Source organism: Notolepis coatsorum (assembly GCF_963971535.1).
Source record: "Notolepis coatsorum genome assembly, chromosome: 4".
Classification (NCBI taxonomy): Eukaryota; Metazoa; Chordata; class Actinopteri; order Aulopiformes; family Paralepididae; genus Notolepis; species Notolepis coatsorum.
This window is the reverse complement of record NC_140168.1, coordinates 5,243,747-5,269,539: the sequence shown is the minus strand read 5'-3', so window position 1 is coordinate 5,269,539 and position 25,793 is coordinate 5,243,747. Positions and strand designations below refer to the sequence as shown.

The window sequence follows — 25,793 nt, the reverse complement described above, 5'->3', positions numbered from 1 at the left end:
TACTTTTCGCACTATAAATAAGCCACACCTGAATATAAGCCGCAGCAGCTAAATTGAATGATGTGTACATATATATATAAGCCGCACTGGACTATAAGCCGCAGGTGTTTTAATGTTTAATTACCATATGTAATTAGCATTGGGACACAATACTGTCGGACAAATAACAAGAATTAACTCATTTACAAGTTGTATTAAGTTTAGCAAATAAGGGAACAGATAAATAACATTTCAATGCAGTCAAAATAGCAATAGTTCGATTTTTACATTTTCGGGTTTGGTCACGTCGAGTCACATAATATAAGCTGCACCGTTATATAAGCCGCAGGGTCGAAAAATTGGGGGGAAAAGGCGCGGCTTATAGTCCGAAAAGTACGGTATTTATTTACTTGTATATTTTATTACATTTTTATTCTATTTTATTTGATTCTATTCTTAGGCCATTTGTTTTGTTATTCTTATTCGTGACTTGTTCCGTCTAAATGTTTGATTGATTGATTGATTGAAAACTTTATTAACAGATTGCAGAATGGGTACAATACAGTACAGCTCAATACACACAATTGTTAAGGGGATGCAGACCAGAGAAAGACTTTCGTCTTGTTTCCACCAGGGTCCCCCATTTTCAATTCATCAGGACATATATGACATACATGACATACAGATAGTCAGTACTGCTACATCTATACATTTATGACATACCAGATTTGCAAATACAGTACTGTTTGTGATACAGAAGGAGTCAAGAAAAGGGAGTATATACATTTGACGTAGAAACTGTACATTGGAGGAGGTTGGGTGGGGGGGGTTGGGTACACTGGGATATTGACAACCATACTGGGTAATTTACATTGGAGGGGGGGGGGGGGGGGGCACACTGTATAAACAAGCAAAACTGTACATTGAGGGGGGGGAGACTCTGTACAAACAAACAAAATTGTACATTGGACTATTGACAAAACCATACTAGGTAAATGACTGTACATTGGAGGGGGTTGGGTTAGGATATTTACAGGGGCCAGTGTTGAATTGCAGTCTCCCGTAGGTGTCTCTTGAGAGAGGTTTTGAAAGTGGGTAGTGATCCACATTCCTTTACAGCTTTGGGTAGGGCGTTCCACATTGATGTGGCATAATTGCGAAACGTGTTTAGTCCCTTATTTGAGCCGAATCTGGGTTTAACATGATTTGTGGAGCTCCCTCTGGTGTTGTGATCGTGGTATTCACTGACCTTTGGGAAGTATTTTGCCATGTACATGGGTACCTTGGTCGTGTAGTGTATCTTGTAGACCAGGCCCATTGCAAGTTGCTGTACTCTGTCATCTACTCTAAGCCATCCTAGGTTGTCAAAGTGGGCAGGGGTGAGGTGGGTTCTAGGAGTAAGGTCAAGCAGTAGTCTGACCAGTTTGTTTTGAGATGTTTGTAATTTTGTTTTTAGCGCCTTTGAGGTGCTTTGGTACCATGAGGTGCAAGCATAGTCGTAGTACCCCTGAATGAGTGCTCCTGCCAGAGTCTTCAGGGTATTCTTGTTTACCAGAGAGGAGATCCGGTACAAGAATCGAGTTCGTTGGTTGACTTTTTTTATTACATTGGATGCCATTTTGTCACAGGAGAGATTAGCCTCTAGGATGGAACCCAGGTAGGTAATTTCATCTTTCCTTGTGACAATATTGTCACCCACTGTAACTGAGAAGCCGTCGGTCTTGCTGAGTTTGTTATTTGAACCGAAGAGAATGGACTCTGTTTTGCCCATGTGTAATGATAGTTTGTTATCAGCGAGCCATATGCAGATTCTGCCTAGTTCCGAGCTGAGGGTTTTTTCAACCTGTAACTTGTTCTTGTCAGAGACCAGCAGGGCTGAGTCGTCCGCAAACAGGAACAAGTTGCAGTCACAAGCTGACGACATGTCATTTGCATAAATTAGGAACAGTAGCGGTCCTAGTATGCTTCCTTGTGGAACACCACAGCTCACTGTGAGAGGGGGGGATAGGGTACCGTTTACCTCCACCATCTGTTCCCTCCCCTCAAGGTAGGATTGCATCCAGCTCACTGATAGACTATCAAAACCAATTGCTTTTAGCTTGTCAATCAGAATGGAGTGATTGACCGTGTCAAAGGCCTTTTGTAGGTCCAGCATGACCATGCCGCAGTATTTGCCTGCGTCCACCTCTTGTTTGATGTGGTCATTCAAATAGAGAAGGCATGTGTCAGTGGAGTGGGATGTTCTGAAGCCAGATTGGAATTCGTAGATTAGATTTTTTTCCGCTAGGTACTTTTCGACCTGTTCGTAGACTATTTTTTCCATGACTTTCGAGATGGAGGTGAGAATAGAAACAGGGCGGTAGTTGCCTGGGTCTAATTTGCTGCCCTTTTTGTGCAGAGGGGTCACCCTCGCAATTTTGAAGTCCTTGGGGACGTGTCCCTGTTTTATGGAGAGGTTTATTATGTGTGTGATGATTGGGGTGATGGCGGCTGCTGAGTCTCTGAGGAATTTGGAGGGGATGTTGTCATGGCCAGTGGCCTTGTTAGGTTGGAGGGCGCTCAGTTTATTGAGTACCTCATCTGTTGTTACCATTTCCAGCTTGAAGTCGTCCTTGCGGACCCCTAGGTTTTTGTAGTAAGCTACTATGTGTTCTACCCCATAAAGCCCTGAGTGGGAGGGTAGTTTGTTTACCAGTGTTGAGGCTATGTTTGTGAAGAAAATGTTTAAGTAATTGGCTACATCCAGCTTGTCTGTGATGAGCGTGTTGTCCGTTTTTATGTTTATGTTTGAGAATCTGGTTTTAAGTTTTTTACTGCATCCTAGTTGATTATTGAGTAATTTCCAAAGTTCACGTGGTTTGTTTTTGTTTTCCTCAGTTTTGTCATTGATGAAATTCTTTTTTGCAGTTTTGATCATGGAGTTTACGTCGTTTCTTAGTCTGTTTCTTTCTAGTTTGAGTTCAGTCACGTGGGCTTGGAGTTCACTGCTCGTGCTTTTAGTAAGCTTTGACTGACTTTTACGAAACTCAGAGCATTTTTTGTCTCTGGTTTTCATAGCGGCCAGTATTTCGGAGTGCATCCACGGCTCAGCGCGATTTTTTACCCTGGTGGTTCTTAGGGGGGCCATGTCGTTTAGTATTGTTGAGAATTTGGTTTTGAAACCAAGCCATGTTTCTTCAACCAGTGTACCATTGAGTTCATCTGACCAGTCCAGGCTCTCCAGTTCAAGGTTAAAGGCCTCGCTAGAGTAGGTTTTAAGGTCTCTAGATGTGACTGTTTTGTGGCAGCCAGCCTTCGCAGTGCGATTCGCAGCGATTCGCAGTGCCAAATTTCCCTCGGGATTAATAAAAGTATTTCTATTCTATTCTATTCTAGCCAGCGGCTTGTCACGAGAGACAAGACACGACGTCAGGGTTGACCGGGGACCGTGGGTTGAAATGATTATCTCCTGTTGTGTTTATATTATACCACAGTTCAGAGCAATTATTGTGTATGTGGGACTTGTCTGTTTTATTTCTACGGTATGTCCGTTCTATCCGCTCCAGTTCCGTGGGTTTCGGGTTTTTAGCCCCTATGTTTGAGAGAAAGAGAGAGAGAGAGAGGGAGACATAAACAGAACACATTGAGCCAAGGGGTGATGCAGCGGTCGCAACCCCCCACCCCTGTACCCCCTGATGGCCTGCCGGGAACCCGATGTCTCTCCCCGAATCTGTCTCTGTCCTCTCAGCCTTACTACCACCGTCAGTAAGGATGAAACACTAAGGGGGGGGGGGGAGAGGACCATCCCACTCCTCTATAGGGTTGGGCACCGAGAACCGGTTCTAATAGGAACCGGTTCCTAACTTCCGGTTCTGGAACATATTTGCATTTGAAGTAACATATTTGCATTTCGATTCTTAATTTAGATTAAATTTTTTTTTATTATTAATTAATACCCTAGTTACAGTACAGCAACCAAATTAAACTGTATCAAGTCAACTGACAATGTGAATAGTATGAAAAAATTATAATAAAAATCTCCTGCGAAATAAGCTGTGAGCTGTTTTGACCTGCACCTCAAAGAATCGGAATCGAGAATCGTTTAGAACAGGAATCGAAATGGAGAATCGGAATCGGAACCGGAATCGTTCAAATCCAAACGATGCCCAACCCCGACTCCTCTACTCGTCCAAAAAGACGCCGTGGTCCAAGCGCCGTAGGGATAGGAATAATAACACGCAAGTCCTTCTTTTTTCTGGGGGTGTGTACTTTCACTCTAACATCTGTTTTTCTGTGTTTTGTTTAGCAGTTTGTTTGTTGCTGCTGTCAGCGGCGTGGAGCGTGCAGCGTGGGCTGAGTGTGTCCCGGCCATCTTCCCCAGACCTTGATGCCGGCGTTGCGCAGTATCTCCAGGGTGGGTCTGACGTCGGCCTGGAGCTGGTCCTCCACGCCGGTCAGACACAGGAGCTCCATCTCCATCTCCAGACTCTCGATCACAGTGGCCACCTTCAGGGAGCGATCGTGGACACTCAGCTTGGCCTGGACGTACCGTGCCTAGGGGATGGGGGAAGGGGGGGGTTAATATTCTTAATCAGAGGCATGTAATAGGGGTAGGGTGGGGGGGGGAATCGATACGTAGTAGTATCGCGATACTTTGCGTGGCGATGCTGTATCGATACAGGGACGCCAAGTATCGATATTTAATTATTCATAAAAAAATTCTAAAAATACATTTTTTTGGTATAAAGAAGTTGCATTGTTCATTTCAATACCTGTAATAGTACAGTAGTCCACACACACACACACACACACACACACACACGTGCATTCAGTTAAGTTGGAATATGACTGTAATAACAGTTCAGTTTGTCAGGTACATGCAACACAGATTACAGTGTTGACATCTGTCTGCTTGAGAAAATACCATGTTCTGCAATAAAAAATTATTGAAGTGAGACGAACAGACTGAACTTTATTTTATTAGATAAAACATGTTGACAACGTTTTACTTTGCAGTTGAAAAAGGTAATAAATGAAATTAAAAAAAAATATATATATATATATATATAGAAATCGCAATATTAATATCGCAATACTCAGCGTATCGCGATACTATCGTATCGTGACGCAAGTATCGCGATAGTATCGTATCGTGAGGCCTCTGGCGATTCCCACCCCTAGTTGCAGGTGACATGTCCCCCTCCATATAGAGAAAAGTTAAATCCCCCCCCTCAAAAAATATAGATAATATCCCTCCTAAAAAGAGGTAAAAAAATAAGAGGGTCAAAACATTTATATATCCTTCTTATCTGTAACTATATATTAACCAACAGTTTCAGACACCCCTACAGGACCGTACCATCAGACAGACACCCCTACAGGACCGTACCATCAGAGAGACACCCCTACAGGACCGTACCATCAGACAGACACCCCCCTACAGGACAGTACCATCAGACAGACACCCCTACAGGACCGTACCATCAGACAGACACCCCTACAGGACCGTACCATCAGACAGACACCCCTACAGGACCGTACCATCAGACAGACACCCCCCTACAGGACCGTACCATCAGACAGACACCCCCCTACAGGACCGTACCATCAGACAGACACCCCTACAGGACCGTACCATCAGACAGACACCCCTACAGGGCCGTACCATCAGACAGACACCCCCCTACAGGACCGTACCATCAGACAGACACCCCTACAGGACCGTACCATCAGACAGACACCCCTACAGGACCGTACCATCAGACAGACACCCCCCTACAGGACCGTACCATCAGACAGACACCCCCCTACAGGACCGTACCATCAGACAGACACCCCCCTACAGGACCGTACCATCAGACAGACACCGCTACAGGACCGTACCATCAGACAGACACCCCTACAGGACCGTACCATCAGACAGACACCCCTACAGGACCGTACCATCAGACAGACACCCCTACAGGACCGTACCATCAGACAGACACCCCTACAGGACCGTACCATCAGACAGACACCCCTACAGGACCGTACCATCAGACAGACACCCCTACAGGACCGTACCATCAGACAGACACCCCTACAGGACCGTACCATCAGACAGACACCCCCCTACAGGACCGTACCATCAGACAGACACCCCTACAGGACCGTACCATCAGACAGACACCCCTACAGGACCGTACCATCAGACAGACACCCCTACAGGACCGTACCATCAGACAAACACCCCTACAGGACCGTACCATCAGACAGACACCGCTACAGGACCGTACCATCAGACAGACACCCCCCTACAGGACCGTACCATCAGACAGACACCCCTACAGGACCGTACCATCAGACAGACACCCCTACAGGACCGTACCATCAGACAGACACCCCCCTACAGGACCGTACCATCAGACAGACACCCCCCTACAGGACCGTACCATCAGACAGACACCCCTACAGGACCGTACCATCAGACAGACACCCCTACAGGACCGTACCATCAGACAGACACCCCCCTACAGGACCGTACCATCAGACAGACACCCCCCTACAGGACCGTACCATCAGACAGACACCCCTACAGGACCGTACCATCAGACAGACACCCCTACAGGACCGTACCATCAGACAGACACCCCTCTACAGGACCGTACCATCAGACAGACACCCCTACAGGACCGTACCATCAGACAGACACCCCCCTACAGGACCGTACCATCAGACAGACACCCCCCTACAGGACCGTACCATCAGACAGACACCCCTACAGGACCGTACCATCAAACAGACACCCCTACAGGACCGTACCATCAGACAGACACCCCCCTACAGGACGGTACCATCAGACAGACACCCCCCTACAGGACCGTACCATCAGACAGACACCCCTACAGGACCGTACCATCAGACAGACACCCCTCTACAGGACCGTACCATCAGACAGACACCCCTACAGGACCGTACCATCAGACAGACACCCCCCTACAGGACCGTACCATCAGACAGACACCCCTACAGGACCGTACCATCAGACAGACACCCCTACAGGACCGTACTAGGGGTGGACGGTATGGTCTAAAATTTATATCACGGTATAATTTGAAGCATAGACGGTAACGGTATATATCACGGTATCAGTGTTTCCGTTAGAATAATTTTTTTTGCCTGATAGGCAGGCTATATAAAGAATGACATCCTCAAGGCATGTAGATTTATAATATTTTAACTTAAAACTAGGCTACTTTTGCGTATAAAGTCATTATATTCCAAATAAAATAAGTCCCGAGTCGAGACTCCGTGCTGCTCCCATTGCAAACAGCGGGGCTGGATTTTGCTAGAAGCATATGTAGCTGCAGAGCCGCAGAGCCAGTGGCTCTTTCAGGTCGTTCAGCCGTTTGGTGGGGGGGGCGCTGTTGAGCGGGCCTGTGACCAGACCTGAAAGAGCCACTGGCTCTGCGGCTCTGCAGCTGCATGCTATTTCGCAAATCCACTGCTGCAGCCGTCCTCCCGTCGTTATCATAACACTACACACATATCATAATGTTTACAGCAAACTGTAGTTGATCACCAGGTATGTTTTATTAACGTAGAATAATTCATATAAGAAAAACGATAGGTAAGATCTCTTACCTTTCTCCACTGGTTAAAAATGCCAGGAACTGAAATTGAAACTTGCTGTGCGCCGCGGTGATATGTGTTTATTATGAAATGACAATTGCGTGTTGACACTGCGCGAAGCCTCCTAAATAACTTTTTCCAGTTTGCACATATCTATTATCTATGACTAATTCGATCTATCTTTAGGGGCAAATGCGATTGAAATAGTCGCGCTGTGGTTACATGACGTCATTGCTAATTTAGAGCTGCGCTACCGGTTACACGGTATAGTCAAAATCCATACCGTAGAGCAAATTCATACCGTTTATACCGTCCACCCCTAGACCGTACCATCTCGATCTTGCAGACGTGCCTCTCATAAAAGAAACCAGAATGCAGGAAATTAAGTTTGATGTTCTGAATCTCCAGGGGGAGGACCCCCCATGTTGAAACCAAACCTACGCCCTTGTTCTTAATTGAGTGTCTCAGATGAAGAACTATATTATTCTGTTTTTAAGTTTTCAGAAGAACAACTGAATTTATTATCGGTGGGTATGGCAAGGTCTTAGTTATAATTGTTTTTAAACATTTGCAGGTTTCAACCAGTTAAATGTACGATTTTTTAAGACCTTTTTAATACCACTTAGAGCAGAAATGTAATACAAATTTCATGACCATACTAGCAACAAAAAAAACACATAGCGACACCGAACTGGCGGCTGCACTTTTGTTTTATTATCAGTTATGAATATGGTAAGAGCATAAATATGGGAAACGTCATTGTGGCCATCTACAGTAGAAGAGGGCAAATCCATGTACATTAGTTTCAGCACCACTCTTATTGACGAATGCACCGAGGTGGGAATAAATGACCAAAACGACTAAACTAGACTCCAGATCAAATGTGGTACAATATGAATCTCAACATTACTGACAAACTGCACAAATGGAAAAAGACACTTTAGACAAACTACACCATATTTGATCAATTTATTACTAAAGATTTGCACTACCTCTAATTTTTTGTTTTATATATTGTATATTTTGTAGTGTTTGGTCTTTTTACTGTATGAAGCCCAATCTCAGAAACTCATACAGAACCAAGCATTTCACTGTAATGTACATGTACCTTATTATGTGACAAACAAAAAACAAAACTTTTTTTTTATCCACTTTTTCTCCCTCATTTTCTCCCATCCCAATTTCGTATTGTCCAATTCTTCCCTCCTCTGTCTTGAACGTTGCTAGACTATGCCTCCCACTGGTCGGCTGTAGTGAGGACAGAAGCCTTGCATCACGTGTGTCCCCTCCGGTACACGAGGAGGCAGCCTTTTGCATCTTTTCACCGCAGCAGCTCGAACTCTCAGTGGCGAGGAGTAACGCGTGGGAGGCTCACGCTGCCCCCGGTACTTCCTGCTTCCGTCGCACCGGCGTCACCCAACCGACCTGTAAAGTGGTCTGCACACGGCGGGCGACCGACGTCGCCTGCGGCGTCTATTCGAAACCCAAATGGTGCATGCGTTTTGCTAATCTGATTGGCCACTGACGTTTCTGGTCATGTGACATGTGCGCCCAATCGCGTGACTCGCCCATTTCCGTTTCGACCAGCATAAATTAATTGTGTACAAATGATAAACCAGTAGAACTTCTGTACTACTTCTACTGCCGTGGCCTAAAAAAATAGGATTGAGGTGATTTTTAGCCAGGCGACAGAAATAGCTGCGTGACCGTCGCTTCAAAATCTCCTGCCGTGTGGGTTCTCTTATTCATAACAATGGAGGCAATACAATTCTGTCGGTTGGCTCGCAAAAAAAAAGTCTGTCGCCTGGCTAAAATCGCCCACCGTGTGCGGAGCCCTTAGGAGTCGCTGTCCACAACGTCCAATCCCCACCCACCGGCGTTCCCACCCTCTAACACTTGCCAATTGTGTTAGTATGAACGACCGGCCAAGCCGGTAGCAACGCCGAGAGCCGGGGCTCGATACCAGCATCTCCTGCATTAGTGGCGAGCGCCTTGCCCACTTGCGCCACTCAGCCGCCTCTACAAAAAAAACAAAACATGAACTTGAAAAGCACAAAACCCCTACCAGGCTTCTTGGAGAGAGAGCCAGCAGCACCATAACAGTCAGCGATCGTTACGTTAACGCCCATCTCCGGCCTATCCTGCCCCAGGGCGATTTTGCGAGCGAGATAAAGAGAAAACAATCCGAGTCGTGACTCACACAGGAACACAAACCCTGTGTGTGACTCAGGGGCCGTGAGTCACTGCCACCCACCAGCTCTCGGAGCGCCGGCTATACGCTCACACAATTATACACTTCAGGAACGAACGGGGCCGAACGAGCCTGCAGCAGGGGGAGGGAGACGCGGCCCCGCCCCTGGCAATGGGAGGGGGGCGACTGGGAAGGGGAATTTGTGTGTGTGTGCGTGTGCGCGTGTGTGTGTGTGTGTGTGTGTGTGTGTGTGTGTGTGTGTGTGTGTGTGTGGGAAGAGGGCGTGTGTGTGTGTGTGTGTGTGTGTAGGGGAGGGTTAGCCCAATTAGCTAAAGAACACACTTAAAAAAAAAAAGAAGAAAACAGTAAAAATGGAGCACCCACAGAAAATACTGGGTTTCTCTTCTGCGCTTGTTGTTGTTGGCGGACGGGCGGATACGTACTGAGTGGAGTTATGACCAGCGGCGGCAGCAGCTGTCACATCAGCTCAGACATCTGGCCCCGGCGGCCGTGTTGACGTTCCCGTCGCGCCGCGCTCCCAATGGTTTTTTACCATAAACTGAACCCCCCCCCCAGAGGGACCGGCGTGAGCGCCGTCGAGTCGCAGGATGGTCATGTCGTGCTTCGTTCGGACCGGCCTGGTCCCGCCCTGGTCCCGGTCCGGTCCCGCTCTGAGGCCCCGGTCCCGCTCGGTTCGGCCCTGGTCCCGCTCGGTTCGGCCCTGGTCTCCCCCGTGTGGGTCAACCCGATGGTAGATCGCCGGCGGGCCTGAACTATTTGGATTAGCGATATGACGGTGTGCCGTTTTAAGTAGGGATGCTCGATGGCTTTTTTACCGACACCGATATACCGATATTGTCCAACTCTTAATGTCCGATACCGATATCAACCGATATCAACCGATACCGATATATGCAGGGTTTCCCCCCCCAAAAAATTGAATCATTTCAGGTAATTAACATTACATATCTCTGGAATTAACACAACATTATGCATACTTTTGACAATAAATAAAATCAGAATTTGTTCTTACTTGCTTGCCTGGGTAAATAAAGGTTATAGAAATGTAAAAAAGAAATACAAAATAAAATTTTTAAAACCGATACAGATATTTTCCGATATCACATTTTAATGCCGATATCGGCCGATAATATCGGACATCCCTAGTTTTAAGGTATGTATACCGCAATATTTTATATTTACATTTAGTTTATCCAAAGCCACTTACAACAACAACAAGTCAGCAGGAAGGAAGGTACAACTCTGGCAGCTAAAGGTCAGTGATATTGTCCATCAAACAGTGTCGAACGTGAGAGTAATGAGTAGTGATGAGTGCAGACTAGTATAGACATATTAGCATAGCATCAGTAGGTAGTAATATAGGCACGGTAGATCACTTAGTAGCAAAGTGCATAATATTAAAAGACAGTATTGATTGAAGAAGTGTGCTTTTAGTCGACGGCGAAAGATCGGTCGTGTTTCGGCTGTCCTAACTGTGGTGGGAAGTTCGTTCCACCATCGTTGTGCAGCGAGGACCGAAAATAGGCGGCTTCTCTTCGATGACCCCCCCCCCCCCCCCCCCCCGGAGCTCGGATAGGAGTGGGTCTGAGGCAGCCAGAAGATGCAGAGCGGAGGGGTCTTGAGGGGGTGTAGTTAGAGACCATTGACCGGAGGTAGGCGGGAGGAGGGAGGGAGTCTAAATGAAGCAACCCACCGTTCTGAACCGTAAGCCTTTCTTCTGTAACGCCGCGCCCACAGAGTAAACGGGGGGGGGGGGGGCTGAACGTCACACTTCAAGTTGCCAGCGATATCGAATTGCAATAGAGGACTTTGTAATTGAATATACCGGTACATACATTACTAAACTGCACTAGATTACTAGATCGTTGCAGACTAGCCATAGAACGTTGCGATTAAAACACACATCGACTTTATTTATCTTTTTTTTAAGATTCTTAATTTTAGCATTCAACTTTTTCTTAATATTTTTATTCACATATTTTGTGATTTTCATAGTCCAGATTTCCATTGTACGGTGTGCATATGACAAATAAATATCTTGAATCTTATATATATACAGACACACATATAGCAGTTGTTTCTGCTGATGTGTTGCACACACTACACACAAACACTACACCCACACTGATTAAATGGTAAATGGTGCATTTATATAACAGCTTTTATCCAAAGCGCTTTACAATTTTGTTCCTCACATTTTACCCATTCACTCACACATTCACACACCGACGTCAGAGAGGCGACCATGCAAGGTGCCGACCTGCTCATCGGGAGCAATTAGGGGGTTAAGTGTCTTGCTCAAGGAGGACACTTCGACACGCTGCCTTAGAGTTTATTGCAAATTACAGCTATTTCATGTTTTTTCTGCCGCTACTTTTGATGCTATTTCTATTGATTTCTATTGCTTTTTTTGGTCGTCATTAGGGCTGCAACTAATGACTATTTTGGTAGTCGACTAATCTGTCGATTATTTTTTCGATTAGTCGACTAATCGAAAAACAAGTATATTAAAAAAAAATATATATATATATATAATTTTTTTTTTTTTTTTTTTGCACTACCTATCTTTGTGAAAGTGGCTTCTCAGCTCTGGTCCAGCTGAAGACAGAGCAGAGGAACAGATTGGACATTGAGCATGACCTCAGAGTTGCTTTGAGACTCAAACAACATCCCCAGTTATCCCATTAGTTCCCCCAAACTTACTGTCGGTCTGTTATGTTAAGCTAAGAAGTCTTCAGCTGGCTGGACCAGAGCTGAGAAGCCACTTTCACAAAGATAGGTAATGCAAAAAAAAAAAAAAAAAAAAAGATTATAATAATTTTTTTAATGACTAATTGACGCAACAATATCTCGTCGACGATTTTTCGTAATGTCGACTAATCGTTGCAGCCCTAGTCGTCATCCTATTCTATTGAGGTCGCCGCTACAAGGCGGAGACACAAAGAGCTCCACTGGTCTGAGACACAAAGAGCTCCTCTGGTCTGAACTAAAGACACAAAGAGCTCCAGTGGTCTGAACTAAAGACACAAAGAGCTCCTCTGGTCTGAACTAAAGACACAAAGAGCTCTGCTGGTCTGAACTAAAGACACAAAGAGCTCCACTGGTCTGAACTAAAGACACAAAGAGCTCCAGTGGTCTGAACTAAAGACACAAAGAGCTCCACTGGTCTGAGACACAAAGAGCTCCTCTGGTCTGAACTAAAGACACAAAGAGCTCCACTGGTCTGAACTAAAGACACAAAGAGCTCCACTGGTCTGAACTAAAGACACAAAGAGCTCCAGTGGTCTGAACTAAATACACAAAGAGCTCCACTGGTCTGAGCTAAAGACACAAAGAGCTCCAGTGGTCTGAACTAAAGACACAAAGAGCTCCACTGGTCTGAACTAAAGACACAAAGAGCTCCACTGGTCTGAACTAAAGACACAAAGAGCTCCAGTGGTCTGAACTAAAGACACAAAGAGCTCCAGTGGTCTGAACTAAAGACACAAAGAGCTCCACTGGTCTGAGACACAAAGAGCTCCTCTGGTCTGAACTAAAGACACAAAGAGCTCCTCTGGTCTGAACTAAAGACACAAAGAGCTCCAGTGGTCTGAACTAAAGACACAAAGAGCTCCACTGGTCTGAACTAAAGACACAAAGAGCTCCACTGGTCTGAGCTAAAGACACAAAGAGCTCCACTGGTCTGAACTAAAGACACAAAGAGCTCCACTGGTCTGAGCTAAAGACACAAAGAGCTCCACTGGTCTGAACTAAAGACACAAAGAGCTCCACTGGTCTGAACTAAAGACACAAAGAGCTCCAGTGGTCTGAACTAAAGACACAAAGAGCTCCACTGGTCTGAACTAAAGACACAAAGAGCTCCAGTGGTCTGAACTAAAGACACAAAGAGCTCCAGTGGTCTGCGCTGCACGCTACAGAAGATCTGAGGCCAGGCTAGAGACACACAGAGAGAGAGCGAGAGAGAGAGAGAGAGAGAATCAGTTCTGCTTCAATCTGGCGAATTAGTTTAATTTTGCTTCGCAGTGGAATTTGCCTTTAAGGTTACGGTTGGTCAACCAACATGTCGCTGGCTCCAGCAGCAGAGAGCTGACAGAGAGTGGAAAGAGCAGCCGCGACTCAGTGTATGTGTGTGTGTGTGTGTGTGTGTGTGTGCGTGTGTGTGTGTGTGAGAGTGAGTGAGTGAGAGAATGTGTGTGTGTGTGTGTGTGTGTGTGAGAGAGTGAGTGAGTGCGTGAGTGAGTGAGAGAGAGAGAGAAAGTGAGTGAGTGAGTGAGAGAGAGAAAGTGAGTGAGTGAGTGAGTGAGTGAGAGAGAGAAAGTGAGTGAGTGAGTGAGTGAGAGAGAGAAAGTGAGTGAGTGAGTGAGTGAGAGAGAGAAAGTGAGTGAGTGAGTGAGTGAGTGAGTGAGAGAGAGAAAGTGAGTGAGTGAGTGAGTGAGTGAGAGAAAGTGAGTGAGTGAGTGAGTGAGTGAGTGCGTGCGTGTGTGAGAGAGAGAAAGTGAGTGAGTGAGTGAGTGAGAGAGAGAAAGAGAAAAAGAGAGATAGAGAAACATGCTGCTCTAGTGATGGAAAGTTACTGTGCTCCAAGTATCATATTAACCCTTTCACTGACACACGACAGCCGGTTAACACTTTCACTGTGACAATACAGAAGGTTAGCCCTTTACCATCACACAACCGACGGCGATGCGGAGCTAATGATGCTAATGATGGAGCATCGCCGTCGGTTGTGTGATAGTAAAGGGTTAACCTTCTGTCGTGTGGCAATGAAAGGGTTAAAAAGGACCTTTAAAAAAAAAATTATACCAGCAAAACAGCCAAAACACCAATACTGATGGATATCGGAGCCGGTTATCAGCCATTCATTGGTTGACCTCTGATCCTTATAGCTATATTATTTGTGTTATAGGTGTTTTGAAAACAGATATTTGTTAAAATAAAATAAGAAAAGAAAACAAGCTACAAATTATGTGCAGCTTGACGGCGGGTGAAGTCCGGAACAGCTCCACTCACCTCAAAGTCCTGGTACTGCTCCTCCGAGAGAGACTTCTTGGAGACCACCAGCACACGCAGGCCTTCTCGGGCCATGTTCCCACACTGAGGCACAGCAAACACACAGGTCACATACAGAGATATACAGAGATATATATATCTAGGTAGGTAGTAGGGCTGTACCGAATGCTTCGAAGCTTCGATCATAATGGTGACATTCGAATTCTAAATCAACATTTGAATTAACATTTTTTTTCTTCTTCTATCCGTTTAAACCAATGGGGGTTTGGCTACACTAATATTATAATATTATACATAAGACGTCACCATCACTTTCATACCAACCGTGCCATTATTGGATTGTTGATGAAACTGATGAGTTATATTCATTAAAGAAAGTTGATTTAATAAAAGAAAAAGACTAATTTAATCAGATTAATCACTTTATTAAAATTGAGGATTTTGTTTCTTTTTTATAGACATTCGAAGCTTTGTTCGAATACTTCAATCGAAGCTTCGAATGTTAAAAAACGACATTCGGTACAGCCCTAGTAGGTAGTTAGGTAGTTAAGCAGATAGATAGATAGATAGATAGATAGATAGATAGATAGATAGATAGATAGATAGATAGATAGATAGATAGATAGATAGATAGATAGCGCCTTGGGTATGTGAACGGCGCTATATAAATTCAAGCCAGTATTATTATTATTATTATTATTATTATTATTATTATTATTATTATTATTACAGACAGACAGACAGACAGACAGACAGACAGACAGACAGACAGACAGACAGACAGACAGACAGACAGACAGACAGACAGACAGACAGACAGACAGACAGACAGACAGACAGACAGACAGACAGACAGACAGACAGACAGACAGACAGACAGACAGACAGACAGACAGACAGACAGACAGACAGACAGACAGACAGACAGACAGACAGACAGACAGACAGACAGACAGACAGACAGACAGACAGACAGACAGACAGACAGACAGACAGACAGACAGACAGACAGACAGACAGACAGACAGACAGACAGACAGACAGACAGACAGACAGACAGACAGACAGACAGACAGACAGACAGACAGACAGACAGACAGACAGACAGACAGACAGACAGACAGACAGACAGACAGACAGACAGACAGACAGACAGACAGACAGACAGACAGACAGACAGACAGACAGACAGACAGACAGACAGACAGACAGACAGACAGACAGACAGACAGACAGACAGACAGACAGACAGACAGACAGACAGACAGACAGACAGACAGACAGACAGACAGACAGACAGACAGACAGACAGACAGACAGACAGACAGACAGACAGACAGACAGACAGACAGACAGACAGACAGACAGACAGACAGACAGACAGACAGACAGACAGACAGACAGACAGACAGACAGACAGACAGACAGACAGACAGACAGACAGACAGACAGACAGACAGACAGACAGACAGACAGACAGACAGACAGACAGACAGACAGACAGACAGACAGACAGACAGACAGACAGACAGACAGACAGACAGACAGACAGACAGACAGACAGACAGACAGACAGACAGACAGACAGACAGACAGACAGACAGACAGACAGACAGACAGACAGACAGACAGACAGACAGACAGACAGACAGACAGACAGACAGACAGACAGACAGACAGACAGACAGACAGACAGACAGACAGACAGACAGACAGACAGACAGACAGACAGACAGACAGACAGACAGACAGACAGACAGACAGACAGACAGACAGACAGACAGACAGACAGACAGACAGACAGAAGGGACCTCTACCTCCTCCTCCAGCCAGTCGTTGTACTGGACTATCCCGGCCATGACCACATCAGCTCCCTTCATGTAGAAGGTGATCTCTCCTGTAGATTCGTCCTGGAACATAAATTCATTCTATGTCAGGAGACTGATCTATGGGGAGAGACTAGAGCCATATGGAATCCGCGATCACGGAATCGCGGACGGAATCGCGGAATTGAGCAATAAAAATGGAATTGACTATTAAAAAAAAAGAAAAGAAAAGAAATAAAATCTTTTTTTTTACCTTTTTTATGTTGTGGGACTTGTACAGCACTTTGTTCAACTTTGTCAGTGCTGTAAAGTGTAAATCTTTTTAAATCTTAGACAAACAAAACACTTTGCTTTCATGAAATATTGTAAGCCGTCATTTGAGGCTTTATAAAAGCAGCACAATGAACACAAATCTGTCAGTGCCGAGTCCGACCTCATCTTAAATAACAGACCGCATTGCTTGTTGTAGTTAACAAAGAGAGGCAGAGTTGATTTTGCAAAAATATATATAATTATTTTTATTTTTTTATAATTGGATTTTATTTTCATATTCGAATCCCATGCCCATCGAACGAAGCTTCGAAGTATTTAAGACAGCCCCATTAAATGGACTGTTATATCTTATTAAATTGTGGACATTTATTCATTCCCACTTATTAGACACTATTTCCGATGGTAAAATGAGCGTACAAAGCAAAATACAGAATTCTGAAATATTAAAACGGAAAAAACGGAATTTGGAAAAAAATATAATGGGATTTGGAAAAAAATAAAACGGATTTCATATGGCTCTAGGAGAGACGTCGTACACAAAGTTATCACATCATCATCATCAATCTGAGCGAGCCGTCGGCCCCCGGTGGTCTACGCCTCGGCCAAGGAGAGCTTTCCAGTCCACACACACACACACACACACACACACACACACACACACACACACACACACACACACACACACACACACACACACACACACACACACACACACACACACACACACACACACACACACACACACACACACACACACACACACACACACACACACACACACACACACACACACACACACACACACACACACCTCCGCCAAGGTGCTCAAACACTAAGTATTACATGGTTCTCCGTTGCCTAGAGACTTATTTCGGTATCCGCGAGGGATTTGAAAATATTATCTGGAGGAAGCCAGGTTTTCTCAGGCTTCCTGAGCCTTAGCAGGGTCTGCCCGGCCAACAACAATAATGTTAGTCATCATCAGAGTTAGCCACGGTTCATCACAAGGTGAGGTCTTTCTCATATAACTGATGTGTATATACCGGTATATAACACATAACTATTAGATTAGATTCAGATGTATTGTCGTCATCGTACAGCGCAACAAGAATAAGTTTGGCATCACAAGCACGAGTGCAAATGTAACAGTAAAGTGCAGTAGTAATCTACAATGTACAGGTGATTAAACTGGGTATAAATAAATGAGTACTACTGAGTGATAGTGCTAATCAGATGTATGTACAGAGTTGTAGTGTTAATATGTACAGTGATATAGAGACACTATGGTAGTAAGTCATACTGGCCAGCAGCCAGTAACGAGTATAATGGTGATTATTATGTTCCAGTCATTAATTTACAAGCAATGACTCATTCAGCAGGAACTCTCTGCAAAAACAAAAACGTGTAGTTTAAAGAATAATCTGAACTAAGACCATAATAAGCCGTCAGACTTTATAAAGCATCACTGTGCCTCACTGCATCACTGAGCACAGGGTGACAGTTACCATCTTCCTGGACTCTTACTTTTAAAACAACACTGTTCAATATTACATTTACTGTAGACTTCTGTATATTTTTACTGTATATATTCTTTTACTGTATATTTTATTCTATTCTTAGGCCATTCGTTTTGTTATTCTTATTCGTGACTTTGTTCCGTCTAAATGTCTAAATGTTTAATGTGAGCGATTTGTAGTGTCAAATTTCCCTCGCGATGATTAAAGTATTTGTATTCTATTCTATAACGATGACGGCGCGACCGAGGTCAGTCAGTCGCCATTGGTTTGGCTCTTCTCAGGAATTTAGCGTGTCTATTTTTATCATGCACATCTTATGTCTTACCTGTTTTTTTTTCTATGTCTATTTTATTATTGTATTCTTGCACAATCGATGCAGGCATGACAACCACCCGCATTTCACTGTATGCCCTGGTATGTATAGTGACAAATAAACCTCTAGATTCTTGATTCTATAACATCTGTTGAGGATTATAACTGGATCAATGAATGTACTTAGTCAAGTATAGACTCGGTTAAACACAGGTGCAAGAAAATCAAGAGGTACAGCGGGGATACTGGTCGCACATATCCTCAGAGAGCTCGAGAATCCAGTAAGACGTAGGTCTTTATAGTGGAGAGAAATGGATTGTGGGTAGGGTGGCCCAGGTATTGGATTGGAGGGGGGGGGGCCTGGGGGGTTGACTAACGTCCATTCAGTCAATGATCGGTTGACTAACGTCCATTCAGTCAATGATCGGTTGACTAACGTCCATTCAGTCAATGGTCGGTTGACGAGCGCTCACTCAGTCAATGATTGGTTGACGAGCGCTCACTCAGTCAATGATTGGTTGACGAGCGCTCACTCAGCCAATGATTGGTTGACGAGCGCTCACTCAGCCAATGATTGGTTGACGAGTGCCCATTTAACTTGGAACAATGAACAAGTCAAACAGAGGAGCAGCAGCCTGAAGCGGACATGAACCGTTTCTAAAAGAAACCTATTCAACGTGTGTGTCGGACTGCAGAGCTTCATAATATAGATTTATTTTAGCAGCATTTTTACAGCTTTATTCTGGTCAGACATGACCAACAGAGAGCAGAGGAGAGGAAGAACGGGAGAAGATATGGGGGGGGGGGGGGGGGACGACGACATGCGGCAAATCCGTCCCGGGATCGGGAGACGAACCCGGGTCGACCGCGTAGTAGGTCTGCAGCTGAGTAACGTGGTGCAGGTGCGCCACAGGGGGGCGCCACCAGGCTGCAGAGCTTCATAACAGTCCACTTGATATTCATGGTTTGCTCGGCTGCGGCGAGCAGGGCTTCCTGCTCAGATTGGGAGGCCCTGTGACTCATCTCACACCCCACGCTGTCCTACGCCGCCTCTGATCACTTCCTTCCATCCACGTCGCCCGTGGTCGCGCTGCCGCGCACTCTCTCATTGTTTTTTTTTTTTTTTTTTTATCTTTTCCCCCTCCATTTTCTTCCGATTTTCTCCCATCCCAATGTTAGTCGTATGCCAATTCCCAATCCCTTCCTGGTCGCTGCGCACTTACCCCCCACAGTCAGATCATCTGGGAGAGTGGAGGCTACCACGTGCTTCCTCCGACACACGTCCAGCCAATCAACCGCTTCTTTTCACCTGGCAGCGCGGATCCTCCCTGAGAGGGCGTAGCGTGTGGAAGGATCACACTATCCCACTCAGGTCCTATCCGCGCTTAGCAGGCGCCCCGACCGAACTGTAGGAGTCGCTGTTTACAACGACCCGGACCCACCCCGCCAGCTTCTCCCACCCTCTAATACAGCCAATTGTATTAGTGTGAACGGCCAGCCAAGCTGGTGACAACCTCCGGGGTTGGTGACGAACGCAATCTCCGCTACGCCACCTAACCGCCCTCGCACTCTCTCATTGTATTCCGTCTTTACACGCCGTACAAGAGAAAGTATCCCGGTATAGTTTGACGGTGACTTCAGTTTCACCGTGGTGGTTACCGCATGGATCATTTACCGTGGTGTTGCCGTGGTTACAGTAAATGCACACGTCTGTACATTTGACATTTACATTTAGTCATTTAGCAGCTGAACGCTTTTATCCAAAGCCACTTACAGGTTCTGTCAGCAGGAAGGGTACAACTCTGGCAGCTAAGGGTCAGTGAGATTGTTCGTCGAACAGTGTTGAACTCGAGTGCTACAGTCTTGAGTGCTGCATAGTAGTATAGATATATATCTTTATTCATTTTATTCTTATTTAACCTGAATTTAACCAGGCAGGTCAATTAAGAACAAATTCGTATTTGTCCTTCCTGGCGAGAGGACAAAAGGGTCTCTCGAAGGGTAAGAGGGAAAGGGGACAAAAGAATAAAATTAAATAGAAAAGAGACAGACGATACATACATCACATAGGTAAGGGAAATAGATCAAACAAACAACCAAATAAAAGTACACGGTATGTAAGACATAAAGCAGAACAGACCGAGTACAGCTGCAGGTGTGTAAACAACTCTGCGATAGAGTCCTTAAAAGTAGTGAGGGGGGGGGCTCCAGTAGCTCACCGCGTACCTCGAGCGCTATTTCGGCGCCGGGGACAACCGTGCTCGTCACGGATCTGGGGTTTAGCGAGTTCGAATCCCGGACTGCAGCCGTGCCTTTCCCAGAGTGTCTTCCCCCCCATCTGTACCCCTTCAGCCTGTTTCTGTCGGTCATTCTTGACCAGAGTAAATGCGATAAACGCAAAAAAGAGCCAGCGGAATGGCCAAAGTAAAAAAAAAAAAAAAAAAAAGTAGTGAGGGGGGGGGGGGGATCAGTTTGTCCATTTTCAACGTCTTTTGAATCTCGTTCCAACCGCTGGGAAGGAGGGTTGACCAATGGAAGTGTCAACACGGGGGAACATCTAGCGAGATACGGTGAGCAGCTCTGGTGTTATAGAGATATGGTGAGCAGCTCTGGTGTTATAGAGATATGGTGAGCAGCTCTGGTGTTATATAGATATGGTGAGCAGCTCTGGTGTTATAGAGATATGGTGAGCAGCTCTGGTGTTATAGAGATACGGTGAGCAGCTCTGGTGTTAGAGAGATATGGTGAGCAGCTCTGGTGTTATAGAGATATGGTGAGCAGCTCTGGTGTTATAGAGATATGGTGAGCAGCTCTGGTGTTATAGAGATATGGTGAGCAGCTCTGGTGTTATAGAGATATGGTGAGCAGCTCTGGTGTTATAGAGATATGGTGAGCAGCTCTGGTGTTATATAGATACGGTGAGCAGCTCTGGTGTTATAGAGATATGGTGAGCAGCTCTGGTGTTATAGAGATATGGTGAGCAGCTCTGGTGTTATAGAGATATGGTGAGCAGCTCTGGTGTTCTAGAGATACGGTGAGCAGCTCTGGTGTTATAGAGATACGGTGAGCAGCGCTGGTGTTATAGAGATATGGTGAGCAGCTCTGGTGTTATAGAGATATGGTGAGCAGCTCTGGTGTTATAGAGAGATATGATGAGCAGCTCTGGTGTTATAGAGATATGGTGAGCAGCTCTGGTGTTATAGAGATATGGTGAGCAGCTCTGGTGTTATAGAGAGATATGGTGAGCAGCTCTGGTGTTATAGAGAGATATGGTGAGCAGCTCTGGTGTTAATAGAGATATGGTGAGCAGCTCTGGTGTTATAGGGAGTAGATATTAGCATAGTAGGTAGTAATATAGGCACAGTAGATTACTTAGTAGCAAAGTGCATAATAATAAAAGACTACTTTTTAACTTAAATAATACCATGCTATAATCCAATTTAAACCACAATACAGATGGTAATATTGCGGTGTTTATGTAGCTTCTTTGGTGACTAGCGTCATGGGGAGTGATTCTTGCTCGCCGACTCTGTGATTGTTAGCCTTGTTCGGGGACAAGATGGAGCCATAGTTGATGACTCAGTGTCGCGGTGAGATCAGTCATTCCTTCACCGAGATGTGTCTAAAACCAAGGATATGACTGTAGTCGTCACCCAGTCTCACTTTGACTTGTCATAGAAGGTTAAAACTCTTTTAATGTGCAAACATGATGACACCTTTTTTTAATCCAAAGTTGTATCGAGTCCGTCGGGACAACCCCAGGCCCTCATCTGCACCTTTGTCTACTACACCGTTTATTCTTCTCATATTTCTATATTCAGAGTTAATTATATTGTTTATTTTTCTCAAATTTTATGGCCTATAATATTTATGTCTTTCTACTATTACCCTGCCCATACCTGTATCCCCCCCCCTCCCCCGTGCTGCTATGATGCCTGAATTACACCCAAGGGGATCAATAAAGGAACATGTTATCTCGTATCTTTTGTGTGACAACCTCAACCTGTCCAACAACAACAAACTTAACAGCCTTGTCAGAGAGTCACAGTCACGCTCTGACATCCACAGCTGCTCAGGAAGGACACTCTGATCATCGCCCCCTGCGGAGGGAGTTTGAGTAGCTGCCATCAGGATGACGTTTGAGGAGCCTGAGGGAAGGACTTTAGAAGACTTACTTACGGCATCCTCATACCTCCTTGTTGCATTTTGTACTTCATTGTTTGCACTTGTACTTTAGGTTGTACTTTAGCACTGTGCAATATTACACCTACTGTTGACTTCAGTATATTTCTTACTGTATTTATTTACTGTATATTTTATTCTATTTTCTTTTATTCTTCTATACTTATTCTTAGGCAATTTGTTTTGTTATTCTTATTCGTGACTTGTTCTGTCTAAATGTTTAATGTGAGCGTTTCAGTGTCAAATTTCCCTCAGGATAATACAAATATTTCTATTCTATTCTAGTTTGTATATTGTATATTTTGTATAGTGTTTGGTCTTTATTCTTTTTTATAATTTTTTTTTTACTGTATGAAGCACAATCTCAGGGGGCTCATACAGAACCAAGCATTTCACTGTAATGTACATGTACCTTATATGTGACAAATAAAACAAAAATTGAAACTCCAGTAGTCATTGGTATGCTGAACTGTATTGTTATATTGCTGTTAAAATAAGTGTTAAATAGCTCTACATTCCAACAGCCATCATGGATATAGAGTGTCTAATAAAACACATGTGTCAAGTGTCAGTGACATGGGTCTCCCAGTCCCTCCGCTCTGCAGTACATGCGAAATAAATGTTCTGGTATCCTGTTTCCACTGTATACAAATGAGGAGAGATAACCCTAGATATTTTTCATTATTTCTTATTTCAAGAAAACTTGCCAAGCCAAATTTGCTTACTGCACTGGTCGATTATGTCACCTTCGAATTTACAAATTTTTGCAGTGTGGAGTTCTCTCTCCTGATTGGATAAAGTGGGAACAGGATACCAGAAAATGTATTTCCTGTTTACTGCAGAGTGGAGGGACTGGGAGACCCATGTTACTGACCAGACACTCTATATCAGTGATGATTGTTTACTGCAGAGTGGAGGGACTGGGAGACCCATGTTACTGACCAGACACTCTATATCAGTGATGACTGTTTACTGCAGAGCAGGAGGGACTGGGAGACCCATGTTACTGACCAGACACTCTATATCAGTGATGACTGTTTACTGCAGAGTGGAGGGACTGGGAGACCCATGTTACTGACCAGACACTCTGTATCAGTGATGACTGTTTACTGCAGAGTGGAGGGACTGGGAGACCCATGTTACTGACCAGACACTCTGTATCAGTGATGACTGTTTACTGCAGAGTGGAGGGACTGGGAGACCCATGTTACTGACCAGACACTATATCAGTGATGACTGTTTACTGCAGAGTGGAGGGACTAGGAGACCCATGTTACTGACCAGACACTCTATATCAGTGATGGCTGTTTACTGCAGAGTGGAGGGACTGGGAGACCCATGTTACTGACCAGACACTCTGTATCAGTGATGACTGTTTACTGCAGAGCGGAGGGACTTGGGAGACCCATGTTACTGACCAGACACTCTATATCAGTGATGACTGTTTACTGCAGAGTGGAGAGACTGAGAGACCCATGTTACTGACCAGACACTATATCAGTGATGACTGTTTACTGCAGAGCGGAGGGACTTGAGAGACCCATGTTACTGACCAGACACTATATCAGTGATGACTGTTTACTGCAGAGTGGAGGGACTGGGAGACCCATGTTACTGACCAGACACTATATCAGTGATGGCTGTTTACTGCAGAGTGGAGGGACTGGGAGACCCATGTTACTGACCAGACACTATATCACTGATGACTGTTTACTTCAGAGTGGAGGGACTGGGAGACCCATGTTACTGACCAGACACTCTGTATCAGTGATGGTTGTTGGAATGTAGAGCTATTATTCTAACACATAGACCACTTATTTTAACATGTAGATCACTTATTTTAACATGTAGATGACTTATTTTAACATGTAGATCACTTATTTTAACATGTAGATCACTTATTTTAACATGTAGATGACTTATTTTAACATGTAGATCACTTATTTTAACATGTAGATCACTTATTTTAACACGTAGACCACTTATTTTAACATGTAGACCACTTATTTGAACACGTAGACCACTTATTTGAACACGTAGACCACTTATTTGAACAGAGGAAATGCCACATAAGAGCACCTTTAATGTGATTGTGGACCGCTTGGCTTATCGTGGCTTTAAAAAAAAAAGTATACCATGCTACTTTTCTCATATGGGTAGAGTAAAACTATGAATCAATAACCAATAATCGGCATCAACCCGGCACTCACTCTCACTATGATGCCCATCCTCTTGCTCTCGTAGGTGAAGGGGAATATCTGCAGGATGGTGAAGTTCAGGATCTGCCCACTGGGGGTCCTCAGCTGCATGGACGACTGGTCCCTTCCCACCAGCGTCAGCCCCACGCTCTCTGTCCACTGCACCAACGACACCTATCAATCACAGCCGGGAGATAAGGGGTTTTGTCACTCTAATATCTTAATATCTGTGTTTTTTTTTTATCCGACACTTCAAATCGATAGTGGGCATGGGGATGAGTAAGCGTTTCCATTTTGGCACATAAAACGAGATATGCTTTTAGAATATATATAGATCATCGCGGGGTGCTTAGATTAGGAGATTCTGACGTTAAGCCATGATGTCATCAACGCGGCCCACCGGGCAGTGAGTCCATGAATTAGACCCAGACAGACACAACAACGCCGAGGGACCCGTTGGGCCGCGCGGGCGTCTCGTCAGACCAGCAGCGCAGGACACGTCTCGTCTTAATCAATGGCTAAAGCATCTCAGCACTCAGGAGTATCGACCGAGGAACTGGAGAGATAACCGCTTGGAAGTTCTCTGTGGAGAAAAAACAGTGTTTTCTTTCTTCCCCGTCGTTCCCCCTCCCGGTCCTTTTGGAAGGTAGAACAGATGACATCCATTAATGTATTGTTAAGGGGGGGGGTTGTG

At 44.8% G+C, this 25,793-nt stretch overlaps 1 protein-coding gene across 1 annotated transcript in view; it reads right to left on the bottom strand.

The window, feature by feature from the left end:
• The window catches only part of atp9a (ATPase phospholipid transporting 9A), a gene marked incomplete at its 3' end in the record, with an annotated part of 158,607 nt that overhangs the window by 81,220 nt on the left and 51,594 nt on the right, over positions 1-25,793 (bottom strand). Inside the window, exons 13-16 of the mRNA XM_084313334.1 lie at positions 25,112-25,273; positions 16,609-16,701; positions 14,792-14,875; positions 4,342-4,512 (exon numbers count right to left, since the gene is read on the bottom strand). Of these exons, the coding sequence (XP_084169460.1) occupies positions 4,342-4,512; positions 14,792-14,875; positions 16,609-16,701; positions 25,112-25,273 (510 nt within the window). The remainder of the gene's footprint in view (positions 1-4,341; positions 4,513-14,791; positions 14,876-16,608; positions 16,702-25,111; positions 25,274-25,793) is intronic.